General features: G+C 46.6%; 1 protein-coding gene across 1 annotated transcript; it reads right to left on the bottom strand.

Annotated features, from left to right (window-relative positions):
- Positions 1 to 906: 906 nt before the first annotated feature.
- Positions 907 to 14,976, bottom strand: LOC118642127 (group 10 secretory phospholipase A2-like). Its single transcript, XM_036279734.1, has 4 exons — positions 14,925 to 14,976; positions 11,802 to 11,952; positions 9,853 to 9,962; positions 907 to 1,195 (listed from the first exon to the last, which is right to left on the bottom strand). The coding sequence occupies exons 1-4, from the start codon at positions 14,974 to 14,976 to the stop codon at positions 1,053 to 1,055; spliced, it is 456 nt and encodes a 151-aa protein (XP_036135627.1). The 3' UTR covers positions 907 to 1,052.
- Between the last annotated feature and the right edge of the window lie 1,157 nt (positions 14,977 to 16,133).

Below are 16,133 nucleotides of genomic sequence, written 5' to 3'. Positions count from 1 at the left end.
CTGCTTCAAAGATGAATGACACCCACATCTGCTCAGGGGAGCAGAGTAAAGGAGACCTGGGTTAGAGCAAATGGACTGGGATGGCCTTTAGCTCCTTACTGCCAGCAGCACGGGCACTTCAGAGCCAGGGCCACAGCTGCCTCTCCTCCCTTGGACCTCAGCCACAGGTTTCCATGCATCAGGAGGAGCTGCCGATTTAAAATATTCAGACCCTTTCAAGTAAAAATTCCATTTCTGCAAATCGAGGTTAAGGAATAATGAAAAGGTAGGTAGTGGGGGTTGGCAAACATTCACAAGCATCACTAACATGAATAACTGATCAAAATAGGAATATCACCAATGTGCTAAAGTTAGGGATATATAAAATGGTATCTAGTATAGCTATTTAAAATGGAGTTTCCAAAGATTTTTTTATAACGTGAGGAAAAGCTTATGAAAATCATAAATCGAGTCTCAACTACAATTTTTTAAAATTAGAAAAGACTGATGGACAGCACACTAAGATGCTAAAGATGGTTATTCTGGATTGTGGGAATTGGAGTAATTTTTTTTCTCCTTTACATTTATCTGTATTTGCCTTTTTTAAAAAGCAATGAGTGTGTAATACTTTTGTAATCAGGAAATAAATGTTAACTATTAAAGGTGGACTATGATAGGGAAGAATACTCCTTGAGCTAACAATTACTGGACTTGAACATGCGGGTAGGTGTCATGTCGTCTGGTTTATTGCCTCAACCTAGAATAAGGCCATACACTCAGCAGGTGTTTGTTCATCAGAAGCAGGTTAGAAGACAAGCTGAGCCTTTTCATAAAGGTTGAACATCAAAAATGGTACCAAACCCCATACAGTCATAAACAGTCATGGTTTTAAAATAGTCATGGGATTTTAACCTTAAACCAGAAACGAACAGGCTGCAGCCCCAAATTCTGGGATGGGGAGAGAAAGGAAACACGGTGCAGCTTTAACTCAGTCCCCCTCTGAAAATGAACTGAATGTGGCTGTTGATTAGTGAAAAGGAGTTTTATTTCCCTGTGCCAAAGAACATTTCAAGTCAGTCACACTTGAGCGAGTCCTGCCCGCATAAGAAACGTGGGTAGAAGAGGTACTTAAAATTGTACTCAGTTTGGGCTAAGCAGTCAGCAATCTCCTGGTCACACCGGCACAAGAGTTCTTGACATCTGTCCTCTGCTGGTCCTGGAAAAAAATGGGGAAACTGAGGTTAGGGCAGGGACTTGCAGAGACTTGAGGATAAACACGAATGAAGCCAGAAACACTGTTGGCAGGAAAGGTCATAAATTGCATCTGTGTGACACTTGACAGTTCACCATGTGATCATTTTCTGGGCAACTCCAGGAGGGAGGTAATGTTGGCCCCATTTTGAAGAAAAGGAAATTGAAGTTGTCAGGGAAGTGTTTTCAGATGCAGAATCCAAAGTCCATTTGACTTTTTGGCTTCTCTGTGCAGAGTAATTGGGAAACCTGGGTAAGGAAGCCTATGTAAAGTGCCCAGGATAGACTTGGCACTGGATCTGCACTCAGTCAGTATTGGATGTAATGTGCCTTGAGACCCATCACTTCATCCTTCCTAGGCTGTTTCCTCAGGTGCAACACAGGAATACTAATAGCACCTACATCTAAGGGCTGTTGGGAGAATGGCAAGAGACCAAGTCAGTAAAATGCAGGGGTGCGAGAGGCATTCAGTAAGCTGAAGCTGATCTCAGGCTGCCAGCTGGTCTTTAAAGATCCCGTCTTCAAATGCACAAGTTCCTTGGAGACACTAGCAATGGGACACATGAGAATCAGAAAATTCATCAGCTTCTCTCCTGAGCAGCACCCAGAGAGCCTGACAGCACCAGGAGACAACACAGTTATGAGTGAAGGGGTTGAGCAGGAGACAGGGGGGCCAACACCCTCTGGCAACCATCTTTCCAGGCACTGTTGTGTTTGTCTATGTGACTGCACACAGGGTTGTCCAAACTCAGGCCTGTGGCAAGATTATTGCTTTAAATTCCCTCATTTTTAAATAGTGAGCCAATTATTAAATAAATTATATTAAATGATATTAAATTACATTAAATAAATTCTATCACTGCCATAAATGGTAAACCAAAATTTTATACCATAAATATAAGAAACTGATTTTTTTAAAAAAAGCAAAAGCAAATAACCAATGAGGATAGTTTTAATATCAAAATCTAGTTAAATGCTGTTGCCTGATTGAAGGCTGTAAGCCCTCAAATTGGAGTATTTTGGTTAAAAAAAAAAAGGAAGATAAGCAGTTGAGGGGTTTTACCTCTCTAGTCAGACTATCACACAATTGACACTTCTTCCTTTTGTAACTACAAAAGTTAAGAGAGGACTGAAAGGGAAATTGTCACTTAAATTCATTTATTAAGCTTCCCATACTCTGGGAAACAACTAGGAGAGACAGCCAGACACAAACACCCCTGACTCTAAAAACCTGTGTTTAAATTTTTTTCTTCCTTTGTTTTTTTTGTTGTTGTTGTTGTTTGTTTGTTTTTTGGTATGTGCCCCTAGCGGGAACCGAATCTGGGACTCTCTGGTCTGCAGGCCAACGCTCCAAACGCTGAGCCAAACCAGCCAGGGCTAAATTTTTTTCTTTATTGATTTTAGAGAGAGACAAGGAGACAGATAGAGAGATAGAAACATCGATGAGAGAGAACATCGATTGGCCGCCTCCTGCATGCCTCCCACGGGGGATTCGGCCCACAACCTGGGCATGTGCCCTCATCGGGAATTGAACTGGCAACCTCTTGGTGCATGGGTCGATGCTCAACCACTGAGCCACACTGGCTGGGCCAAAAACCTGTGTTTAAACACTCTGCAAACTGCCTCGGTTATAATTTTTTAAAGTCGGGATGATGGGAGCTAGCATTTATTATGTAGTTATGCAGAGCCAGGCACTGGACAAAGGGCTCTATGGTCCCACGAACTGAGCTACCCTGCCAGGGCCTAATAGAGTTTTAATAATGTAGGAAAATCTTATACTTAAGAGAAAAATAAGGAGTACAAAACATACTGCTATTTTAGAACATATATGCACTAGAAAAAGACAGGAAAAACACCAGAAGGTTTACCAAAGAGTGTATATGGGAGTTTTATTTCCCATAAAACTTACACACACAAATTACAATATTTTTGTAATTTCAAACGTTTCTACTTTGAGCCATATAATACTATCATCATGAAAAAGGCAATATCAACAAAGTTTGAAGAGTAGCTATGTTATGATATTTGATAGATTTAAAATATACCACTCAGTGACAGTGCCAAAAGGAGGTGGCATGTCAGGTGTTTAGTGGCCCTCCTCCTCCCTAACTTTGACCAGGTACCCTTCACCCCACCCCTCTACAAATAAACACAATTTACATTTTTTTTTAAAATGTCCTTCTCATGTAAATAAATGCCCCTTAGGAGAAGTTCTGTAGCACCCCTTTCAGGCTGGGGGCAGCCCTTCCTACATATTAATTCTAGAGTTGCCTCAAATATACCATTTGACCCAAAAAGTCTAGGATTCAAGGTTACAACAATTCTCAGACAAGCTCACAAAGATTTATGAACAGCCACAGTCTTGCAAATCCATAGAGCAGTTGATAAAAATAAAACACATTCATGTCAGAGGCCAGTCATTCTCAGCCATGGGTGGTCATGTCCCCAGGGGGTATTTGACAATGTCTGGAGACATTTTTGGTTGTCACATGTAGGGGGATGAGGTGGTGTTGCTACTGGCACCTGGTGGGTAGAGGCCGAAGATGCTGCTAAACAGCTACAGTGCACAGGACAGCCCCACAACACAGAATTATCCAGCCCAAAATGCCAGTAGTGTCAAGATTGAGAAACTGCCATAGATTATTATCTAGTTTTAAAAGAATAGGGTCAGTCCGGCTGGTGTGGCTCAGTGGTTGAGCGTCGACCCAGGCACCAAGAGGTCACCGGTTTCATTCCTTGTCAGGGCACATGCCCAGGTTGTGGGCCTGATCCTCAGTGGGGGACATGCAGGAGGTGGACAGTGGATGTTCTCTCATCGATGGTTCTCTGTCTCTCTTCCTCTCCCTTCCTCTCTCTCTAAAATCAATAAAGGAAAAAAAATAAAAATAAAAATAGGGTCAACTCATATGTTCAAGACACAATGTTAGATGACAAAAAGTATAAAATACATGTTATGTGATCTGATTATTATTATTATTATTATTATTATCATTATTATTATATACCTATACACACACATGTATTTGTTTACACATACAAATCTGGAGGAAGAGATGACAAACTTAACAGGAACTAGTTAACTCTAATGGGTGGAGTATGACTTTCTTCATTACAATATTTCTGTAATGTTTGAATTTTTCACAACAAACATGTATTAGATTTGAATCAGAAAAGGCATGTGAGTGAATGGATAGATGATTGATAGATGATAGATGATACATACATACATACATAGACACATAGATACATAGATAAAAAATAATGTGTAAAATTTGGTAATAGAACCAGATAATGCAGAAGTGAGTCCTTCTGCCAGTAAAATTTCCATGGGCTGCTGCACAGTGGAGACACGGACACCCTCAGAGCAGTGTAACCTGGTGGTATAGTGACTCCTGAGAAAGGACCCGCAGATGCTCCAGGGTGGCATTGTTCCTACAGAGCTGGCTGTCTAAGGACAGGGTGACTGGAACAAATATGCCAGCCAGCTCCTCTTCCCTCACAGTCCTGCGGTTTCACCTTCTAGCCCAATATGTCCAGGAGCCACCTCTATTGCCACCACCTGCCCAAGCCACCATTCACCAAGACCACTCTAGCAGTCTCACCACCAGTGCCTGGCTTCCACTTTGCTCCCTCCAGGGTATGGTCCATGCAGTAGCCTGAGTGGTTTGGTTACAGAGCAAATCAGACCATGTCCCTCCTCTTCTCAAAACCCTCCCTGGCTCCTCATCTCTCTCATGTTCTCCAACACGCTATGGAATCTGGCCCCCACACCTCTGACATTATCACCCAACTCTCTCACCTTAAATGACTCTGCTCTAGCCTTACCATCCTCCTTGTACTGAGAACACTCAGACATTTATTCCTACCAGCTTTTTGTGTGGTTCCCCTCATTCCACAAGTCTCTGCTTCAATGGTTTCTTAGCAAGGAGACCTCCTCTGACACCTGACCATTCGATATAAAAGACTACCCCTCTCCCCCCTGCCCCCGCAACACTGTATCCCTGCTTTTTTCTATTGATGACAAATTCTCATAACAAAATTTACCATTTGAAAGTGCACAAGTCAGTGGGATTTAGTAAATTCACAATGTTGGGTAACCATCACTTCTATCTAGTTCCAAAACATTCTATCACCCAAAAGAGATCTCGTACACATTAAGATGTCACTCCCCATTCCCCCTCTCCTGAGTCCCTGTCAATCATCTTTCTGTCTCTATAGATTTGCCTATTATGGACAATTCATATACTTGGAACCATACAGTATATGACCTTTTATGTCTGGCTTCTTTCACTTAGCATCAAGTTTTCAAAGTTCATCCATGTTGTAGCAGATATAGTACTTCACCTGCTTTATTTTCTGACACAGCAGTTATAAGAGCACTTGACAAAGACACAATTTTCCACTCTCCTCCTATTAGACTTCTCTGCCTTACCTAAAACCTAGCATGGAGGCTGCCAGAGTAGAGTCTCAATATTTGTTGGGAGAATATAGAAAAGCCATACATCATTTCCAACTCTCACACAAACACAGCATCTAAGTTTTTTTATTCCCATTTTACAGAAGTGTAAAGTGAGGCTCAGAGGGACTCAGTAACTTCTCCAAGGCCACAGAGCAGGAAGGGGCGAACCAGGACTCCAGCCCAGGATCTCCTGATCTGGGGCCAGTACCTCCCTTGTGCTCCCATCCTCCTCTCTGAGCAAGAAAAATTCTTTCAAAAGCAAGACTTGGTCTCACTGTTCCATAGCCTCAGGAACCCAACAGCACCAGGTTATTCAAGAATAATAAAAACTTAAAAGGAAAAATAACTCCCAAGGGTTAAGTTTAAAATAAAGGCCTGCCAGTAAATATTATTATAGGCTTAAAAATTTTTAAATATATTTAAGTCAGGCCCATAAATGGAAAATGGGCCACACCTGTAATTAAGTAAACAACTATGTTCAGAATATCTCCAAACAGAATGAGAATATTTTTTTAGTCAAAAATGCATAATAGATATTTTGGTTCTCTTCGTTTGGTTCAGGGAGGGCAGTTCTGTAAACAGGCACAGCCTCCACCAATAAATACTTTACAAACACCATTTTCACATGGTTAGGGGCAAGTTCAAAGGAAGAAAGGGAAGATTTTTCTATTTTATTTATTTATTATTTTTTTATCCTCCCCTGAGGACATTTTTCCATTTTTTGTTCAGATATAGTGGAAGGGAGAGAGAGAGAGAGAAAGAGAGAGAGAGAGAGAGAGAGCGAGAGAAACATCGACGTGAAAGGGACACATTGAGTGGCTGCCACCCAGGGCCGGGGACAAACTGCAACCGAGGTACGTGCCCTTAGCGGGAACCGAACCCGGGTCTCTCCGGACCGCAGGCCGACACTCTAACCGCTGAGCCAAACCGGCCAGGGCGAAAGGGAAGATCTTTAACAGACTTCCAGTTCAAGACCCATTTCACCTCCTCTCCACCCACACCGGAAGGGGGCAGTTTGGGGACAGGGAATGTGCCCAGGAGCAGGCACATCACCACCATGTTAGGTAAGTCACTTCTTTCCCTGGGCGTCAGGGCTAGATGAGAGGATGTCTGGAGCACTTTCGGACCTAAACATTAATAGCATGTCTCAAGATTAAATCAGTTTTGCTCTATGCCAGCTCCTACATCATGCTGAGGATGTATGCCTATCTAAGTACATCCTTCTAGCAACTCGTACGATTGCCTCCTTTCTTCCAGAACAGACCGAGTTGCTGAAGCTAGGGTTTTAATGGAAAGTCACACCTGAACCCCAATTCTCTCTAGTGGGAGGTAGTGAGGTCAGAGAGAAAGGTAGAGATCAGGATGAGGAAGGGAGGAGAAAAGATGAGAGAGCGTAATTACCCCTGTCAAATCTGCTTATCACATTCTAAATCATTTTTTCATCTTTGCAACACTCATCTTTGAGGTAAGAAAATGAGGAGCAGAGAGGTCATCCATATCGGGTCAAGAAATTTTCAACAAGGGAAAGAAGAGTCTCTTCAACAAATAGGACTGGGACAACTGGGTAGCCCCATGCAAAAGAATGAAATTAGACCCCTACCACACAACATATACAAAAATTAACTCGCCCTGGCTGGTTTGGCTCAGCAGTTAGAGAGTTGGCCTGTGGTCCAGAGAGACCCGGGTTCGGTTCCCACTAAGGGCACGTACCTCGGTTGCAGTTTGTCCCCGGCCCTTGTGGGGTTGTGTGGGTGGCAACCACTCAATGTGTCCCTTTCACGTCAATGTTTCTCTCTCTCTCTCTCTCTCCCTCCCACTCAATCTGAACAAAATATCAAAAAATGTCCTCGGGTGAGGATAAAAAAACAAAATTAACTCGAAGTGAATCAATTACCTAAATATAAGAATTCAAATGATAAAAGTATTACAAAAAAACGAGATAAGTCTTCATGACCTTGGATCTAGCAATGGAGTCTTAGATAGGATACCAAAAACAAAATAGAAAAATTGGGCTTTATCAAAATTAAAATTTTTATACATAAAAAACATTATCAAGAAAATGAAAAGATAACCTACGGAATGGGAGAAAATATTCACAAATCACATATCTGATAGAGGTGCAGTGACTAGAATATATAAAAAACTCTTATAACTCAACAACAAAAAAGACAAATAACTCAATTAAAATTGAGCAAAAGACCTGAATAGACATTTCTCCAAAGACATAAAAATAGCCAATAGCACATGAAAAGATGCTCAACGTCATTGGGGAAAAGCATATCAAAACCACCCCTACTGCCCAATTGGTGTAGCTTAGTGGTTGTGTGACCCATACACCAAGAAGTCACTGGTTCGATTCCCAGTCAGGGCACATGCCCAGGTTGTGGGCCAAATCCCCAGTGGAGGCCATACAGTTGATGAGAGATGTTCTCTCTCATCAACGTTTCTCTCTCTCAAACCAACAAAGATAAAATATTTTTTTAAAAAACCCACCCCTACTAATAAATCCATCAGAAGGTAATCTATCCATCCACATTTTTATTTTATTTTCTTTTTTTTTGATGCATGTCAATGAAATTGCAGTGATCACATCAGGCTGTATATTCCTTTTCTGTTTAACTTTTTTTTTTTTTTATTGATTTTTTTAGAGAGATAGAAACACTGATGTGATAGAGATACATTGATCGGCTGCCTTCTGCACACCCCCTACTGGGGATCCAGCCCGAAACCCAGGCATGTGCTCTGACCAGGAATCAACCTGGGTTCTCTCAGTCCATGGAATGATGCTCAATCCACTGAACCACACCAGCAAGGCTCTGTTTAACTTTTAATTCATGAGTAACTCATGAAGACATTCTCTTTGTAAAAAATGAAAACATTACAGAGAATATGAAGTTGCCTTCTACCATTACTCCCTTCAACCTGATTCTTTCCCTAGAGATGACCACAGCCATCCTCAGTTTGGAGTGTATCTTTACATTTTTCTGAGCTTTGCAAATGTCTACATGTAGCTATAGAAAGTAGTATGGGCCCTGGCCAGTTTGGCTCAGCGGTTAGAGCGTCGGCCTGCGGTCCGGAGAGACCCGGGTTCGGTTCCCGCTAAGGGCACGTACTTCGGTTGCAGTTTGTCCCTGGCCCTGGTTGGTCGTGCGGGTGGCAGCCACTCGATGTGTCCCTTCACGTCGATGTTTCTCTCTCTCTCCCTTCCTCTCTCTCCCTCCCACTCTATCTGTACAAAAAATGGAAAAATATCCTCGGGTGAGGATAAAAAAAAAAAAAAAAAAAAAAAAAAAAAAAGAAAGTAGTATGGTATGTCCGGCTGGTGTGGTTCAGCAGTTGAGCGTCGATCCATGCACCAGGAGGTCACCAATTTGATTCCTAGTCAGGACACCCGCCCAGGTTGTGGGCCTGATCCCCAGTGTGGGGCATGGAGGAGGCGGCCAATTGATATTCTCTCTCATCAATGTTTCTCTCTCTCTCTCCCTCTCCCTTACTCTCTCTTTCAAATCAATAAAAGAAAAAAAAAATCATAGTATGGTACTATTTGCAAGTTTTTCAGTTTAACTTAATGGTGCTTTATTGAACATGTCATTCTGCAGTTTGCTTTTTCACTCAACATCTTTCCATGTCAGCATATGGGTCTACCTCCCCTTTCCCAGGCTGCAGTTTTCCACAGTGAGGATACATCATGGGTTTACATACCCAACCCCCATCTGATGGACATCTAGGTGGTTTATGTCTGGTGCCATTTCTATCTTTTTTGGTTTTTGTCTACTGTTTTTTCAGTCCTCACATGAGGATATTTTTCCATTGATTTCCAGATAAAATGGAATGGGGGGAGACATTGATGTGGGAGAGACACATCAATTGGTTGCCTCCCACACGACCCGGCCAGGGCTGGGGATCAAACCGAAACTGAGGTATGTGCCCTCAACCAAGAATTGAACTCTCGACCCCTTGGTCCACAGGCCAACGCTCTAACTGCTGAGCCAAATAGTCCAGGGATCTTTGTCTATTTTTTAAGTGCTCAGTATTAAAGATCTCTTCTATTAGATAAACCCAAAGGGTGGCCTATGGAGAGTTGGAAGCAGTGGTAAGTTTTTGCGAGAAGGATGCCCCAGGGTCTCTCTGGGAGGTTGGTGTGGGTGTCGCTGGGGACTCACCACATTCGATGTGCTGACGGATGCACTTCCAGGAGTAGCTCTTCACCTTGCCCTGGCAGCCAGCCTCGTCCATGGCACGTTGGTAGCAGCAGTCATGATGATGACAGCACCTGTGGATGGCAGCCAGGCCGACCAGCAGGTGGGTGAACTCAGGGCTGCTCTCCTAGCCATCTTCCCATGCCAGGACTACGGGTGATCTGCTTCTGGTCCAAACGTTGTCCCTGAGAATCCTATCTTGGGAAATAACTCTACTGACCCCAGTGTGTCCTGCACTGCCTCCATCCCCAGCCATGCTCGAGCCAGGCCCCTGCCTGCTTCACTCCCTGAGTCTCTGAGCTCCAGCAGAACCGATCTCTCTGTTGCTAGAGCAAGCCTGCCTCCCACTTGCCCTCTGCCTGAGTCGACTGTATGCTCACTCTTCCTCCTCTAGGTTTCAGCCTAAGCATCAGCCCCCAATCCCAGAATGTCATCAGGCCCCCTACCTCCCAGGCTATGAGCATCTCCTTGTTACACCCTCTCGTAAAACAAGGTTTCTTGCCTGCAGGGCAGGTTTATGAGACCCTCATTCGTGAGATTAACATCTGTCCTCCTCACTGATCGGAGCTCTAAGATATGGGACCATTTCTGTGTTGTTCCCACAGTGTCACCAGCATCTAGCCCAGGGCCTACCACATACTAGGATTTCAATAATAATAATTTATTGTTGAAGAATTCCCCAAGGAATACCCACAAATGTCCCTAAATATGCCCATGGTTTCATTCACTGATAATATCTCCATCTAGCCACCAGCCCCACTCTGTGTGGAGCCCTCAGCTGAGTCTGGCAGGGACAAGTCGGCCCGATTCTGCTCTGCCCTCAGGAGCTCCCAGACAAGCCACCAGATGCCGCATGTACAGTGACAAGTGCTGGGATGTGGGGTAAGGAGAGGGGATTCTGGACTTTATTTTTTTATCCTCACCCGAGGACATTTTTCCATTTTTTATTCAGATAGAGGGGGAAGGAGAGAGAGAGAGAGAAACATCGATGTGACACATCAAGTGGCTGCCTCCTGCAGGGCCCAACCAGGGCCAGGGACAAACCGAGGTACATGCCCTTAGCGTACAGACCCGAACCCGGGTCTCTCTGGACCGCAGGCTGACGCTCTAACCGCTGAGCCAAACTGGCCAGGGCAGGAGAGGGGAGTCTGGAAGCCAGAAGAGGTGCCATGCCCAGCTGGACTTCAGGAAAGGCTTCCTGGAGAGGGTAATGCTTGATCTGCATCTGGAAAGATGTACAGGAGCTGGACAAGCAGAGTGTGAGAGGGCATGGCCAGCAGCAGGAGCCTCGAAGGCACAAGGCTGAGTAAATAACTGAGAATTGTTCATGACAATCATATCCTCCAAGCTAGGGAAGACATAATAAAATTCTGTCCCCTGACACCTACCAGCTGTGTGGAAACAGGTGAGTGGCTATGCCTCCCTCAGTCTCAGGGCCCTCGTCCACGAAACTGGGATAGCCATCGTGTACGTTTCCAAGGATGGTCATGAGGGTAATGAGAAGTCATGGAAAGATAAAAGTCCACAGCCTTGCACAGAACAGGCACGTCTCACATGGCAGCAGAGTGCAGTGATTCAACTGCACCTTACTCTTTATGTGGCCCCAGACAAATTACTTAATCTTTCTGTGCCTCAATTTCCTCATTTCTGAAATGGAATTGTGAGGACTCAAAGGGTTTCTTAGAAGAGTTCCTGATAGACTTTAAGTCTGATCAACTTTGTTCTTTTTTTCAGCCAAAGTAATCACCTCATAGCCAGAGTGAGAGGGCAGCTGGCACCAAGGTTTGGCCTGATTGGCCATATTACCCAGGAGGCCCCGTGCACACAAGGTAGCACCATGTGCTATTTCCTCATAGGCCTTAACTACCCCAGAGGGTGGGAGGCGTTCTAGCCTGGCCCAAGCATGAACTCACCGGTCAATGGCATCCAGGGGCTGACCATGGCCACCTAGGCCACAATAGCAGCCGTAGCTAACATAGGCCAGGGGCGTGCGATGGCCAACACAGTCTATGGTCTCTGCCAGTTCTATGAGCCCACGTCGGTGCACATGTGACTTCAAGGAGGCTGAGGGAAACAAAGGTTAGAGGCTGAAGGTCAGGTCTTCCCTGGCCCTGGGGAAGGTCAGTGGACTAAGAAGAGCCTGGGTTTGATTCCTGCTCCTCCTACTTCCTGGCTGTGTGACCTTAAACAACCTACTCAAGCTCTCTGTGCCTTGTTTTCCTCATCTGTAAAATCGGGGGATAAGTGCACCTCTCTTCATTGAATGAAATGAGATCATGCACGTGAAGCATCTGGCACATAGCAAGCTCTAACTATTATTATCAATAATCTTAAGGCAGCCATGAAAAAGAAAACAGGACAAAGAGCCACATCATCTGAAAGATCACACCACTGGGCCTTTCCCTGTATAGGCTGGTCCCTCTTCCTGGAATGCCTTGATTCCCAGTCTCCTGCCCTTGTCAGTTCCAGACACAGAGTCCAAGTTGTGCATCAAATGTCAGCCCGTTGCCTGTACTGAGAACTGAATATCAGAGAGGAGCTAAACAGGGTCTCTGCCACCAAGGAGGGCTCCTCTGTGGAGCTTCCCTGTCCCTGGTTCTCACCAGCACCACCACCACTTCCCCCAGAACTCTGGTTCAGGGCCCTTTATACTTCCTCTTATTTTCACTGCCCAGGCACAGCTTCCTCTCACACAGGGAGGCCCTGTGTCCTGAACCCAGCCATGGCTCTGACACATAGCAGTGCACAGTAGGTTCAATTGGAACTCCTGCCTTTCACTGGTGAGAAAGAGGCCTGGGATGATCCCCACAAGAACTTGGCTGACTGGGGGCTCCAACCCAGGCTTCTGACTCCCAATCCAGTGCTCATTCCTCCTCTCCCAATAACGACAGGGGAAAGGGGCCTGCCAGGGTGACAGAGATGAGGGGCACCAAGGCGAGGAGCTACTGCTCAGGGCCAGGCATTTCCAAATCTACTGTGACCTGGGCATCAGAATCCCAGAGCAACTCCTCCTTATGGTGAGGGGAATGAGTCTACTCTCTGGTGTTTGGTCAAAGCAAGTCAAAGCAATAGTAGGAAATGCAATAACTTGAAACTCACCCTGCACCGGGCATCACCTGTTGTCAGTGGCATAGCCTCCTTGTCTGGTGGGCAGCTGTCATTCCATTTACAGATGGGGAGAATGAGAGACTAAGCAAGGCAAAAGGACCCATCCCAGGTCACAGAGCCGGTGAGCAGAAGCTCACGCCCAGGCTAGCCTGACTCCTAGGAGTCCACTCTCCACTGTTCTGGGACTGACAATCCAGAGATTGATGCATTGCATTTGGCCAGTATGTCTCTTATGTGTCTTTTTACCTAGAACAAGTTTTTATTACACTGACTTTTTTGAAGAGTACAGATCAGAATTAAATCCAATTTTTTTTTCCCTCAGTGGAGAAAGTAGCTTATTCAGTAGAGATGAGTTAAATATAAAACAAAATGTTAAAAACAAAAAAGAGTTTAGAGTTAAAAGCTTCACCTTCCTTTCTGGATGAAAATTCCTCCCTCTCCCAGGACTTGCCTCGTGCTGCTCCTAGCTGCCCACACTTCTGCCTGAAACTTCCCTGGGCTCCCACAACCGTCAGGAGAAATCTCAGGGGTCTCACTGCAGCCCAGAGGCCCTGCAGGAGCCTGCCCCTCCCTCCTGTCCAGTGTCATTTCTCAATGCCCACCACAGAGACCCTGCTCATCATTTCCTGTTCTTCTAGTTATATTTTCTATCACAAGTATCCTGTGCAGCAAATGCCCTCACCCCAACCTCACCCAGCTCATCTGTCACTTCCTGGAATCTGCCTCACCCTCGGGTGACCACAGGGGCCCTGTCACACTGTGCTGCTATCTACTTATAGGAGTGACCCCCTAGCCTGGGAGCCCTGTTAGGGCAGATCTCTGGCATAGGCAGCTCCAGATCCCCTGGCATGCAGTAGGCTCCCAGAAAGGTCCCTTGACCTCTGGATCCATCAAGTCCCAGTCTAAGCATATCTGACAGGGCCCCAATCTTAACCCTGCACCCCACAGCTGTCCCCAGAGGTCCCCCACTCTGACCTAACCATGCTCTGACATCTCAGGGTCCTGAGTACAGCCCTATGGAGAATCCAAGCATGGGGCAGACACCCAGCACTGGGTTTGAAACCAAGGAAAACACTCCCTCCAGGCCAGCTTAGGTGGGGCAGGTCACTCTGGGGTCTGTTTGCTCTGTCTGCCCAAGGCAGACTCCCTGGGAGTGCCAAGGCTGTCCAGGCTTCCTATCTTCCTATGGCCCTGAGGGTGTATGTCTGCATTTGTGTGTGTGTTTTCCTTGGAGTATCTTTGTTTGTGTCTGTGTGTGAGCCTGTCCCTGAGCCCTACACCTAAGTGCCCAGGTGAGGCTGGGGGGGGGGGGGGGTGTATGTATGTGATGTGGTGTCTGTATATTTCCCTGTCAGTGTGTGTACCTGTGCACCCCAGAAATGGGCAGTCACTGAGGGCACCTCTCCAAGGGTGATACCTAGGAATGGGTAAGAAGGCAACCTTATGTTCTACCCTGACCCCAGGTAGGGCTGGGTCCCTTCTTCCCCTGCTTTCCCAGCTTCTGGTGTCCCCCTGGTAATCCTACCCCAGACCCCAGGGACAGGTGGAGTGAACAGTCAGTTCACAGGACCCGGGTCAGGTGGATGAGGGGCGTCTGGTTTCTGAAGAGGGTTACAGTGAGTGGAGTGGATGTCTGGGGAGGATACTGAGCCCTTGGGGAAAGGGCTGGGCTAGTTTTCCCCTGAGAGGAATGAATGAGTGGGAGCTCTTGGAGAGGACTGGGGGACAGGGCTCTTGGAAACCTGGAAGAAAAGTGTCAGTGAGTCAGAGAAAGGAGCCCAGTGGCTCTAGGGCTCCTGGGCCCTTGGTAAGGCTGGTGAATTGGAAGCCTTGCAGAGGGGTGGAGGGCACAACTCCTGAGCCTGAAGGGAGGGCTGAAGGAGTCCCAGGAGCTCCTTGGTCCTCCAAGGGGCCCATTCCTCACTCACCTGAGCTGGGCAGGAGTCCGGGTACCAGTAGCAGCAGCAGCGGCGGCAGCATTGCTGGCGAGCACAGGGGCAGCCGACCCACCAGACGGTGGCAGGTGTGGGACGATCTGGCGGGCCAGTGTAGTCACCAAACCCGGCCGACTCCCCTCCCTCACGCCCCGCCCAGTTCCGCCCCTGCCCTCACCTTACCGCAGGGCCGGGCGTAGCCTGGCAAGGACGTGCCCCTGGGGCAGCAGGAAAAGTCCCTTCCGGACCGCTACATCTTGGTCATCTAACGAGCGCGTGCGCCAGGAGAGAGAATCCGGCCCACGAAGTCTTGGATTAGGGTTTGGGGAAAATGAGGAAAGGAGTTTAGCACGGGTCAGTCACCGAGTAAATGCTCAAAAAAGGTGCTCTGTTAATATTATTATCACCTGCAGTCCCTCTCAGCACTCACCTGGGCATCCGAAAAGAGAAGACTTGGAGGAGGGGAGGGACTGAAAATATTTTAAACACTTTTAATGTTGGAAACTGGGAGCTCCTGATACCTCTCAAAATCAGCTCTCTGCACCGCCCCCCACAACTACTGCAGTCGGGAAACTGAAGGGGTCAAAGATTCGCCCAAGGTCACACAGGGGGTTCTGGGGAAAGTCAGAGCTGAATTGGTGTAAGAGGGGAACAGCCCCACACCCTTTCTGCCTCAGGCTTCTCATCTGGTCCAGGGTAATAAGGTCTCCTCCAAGGGACATGGGAGGCGGGGAAGACAGACACAGCAGGGGCACAGTATTGAAAGATGATAGTTGTGGCACATATCTGTTCCCCTTTGTCCCTACCTAGTGTCATCAATTTCTGTTGATTTCTAGTCATAACTAACTCTGAGAGTGGAACCCTCCAACCTCCACTGCCAAGTGTCCCAGAGCCTGGGAACTGGCGCCAGGCAAACTGGTCAGCCATTACCTCGCTTACCCAACCTAAACTCCCACCCTGTTTCAGGAACTGTTTGTCCCGAACTCATAGGTCAACTCCTGTCCCATTCTCCTGTCCTAGTCCAGGAACTGTTTGCTCCGGGACAATAAACTCACATTCCAGGGGCCCCCATGCGTAGCCCCTCAGGACCTAACCCTAACAACAAGTTCCCGCTGCCAGAGGCGCAGATGTAAAAATCACAAACCCCAGCATCGGGCGCGGCTTCTCGGACTCGACCCCCGGAGTCTGTGAACCCGCCCGGAG

This window comes from Molossus molossus, unplaced genomic scaffold (genome assembly GCF_014108415.1).
Source record: "Molossus molossus isolate mMolMol1 unplaced genomic scaffold, mMolMol1.p scaffold_m16_p_3, whole genome shotgun sequence".
Taxonomy (NCBI): Eukaryota; Metazoa; Chordata; class Mammalia; order Chiroptera; family Molossidae; genus Molossus; species Molossus molossus.
Note: the sequence above shows the minus strand (reverse complement) of the source record. Positions and strands in the feature narration are given on the sequence as shown.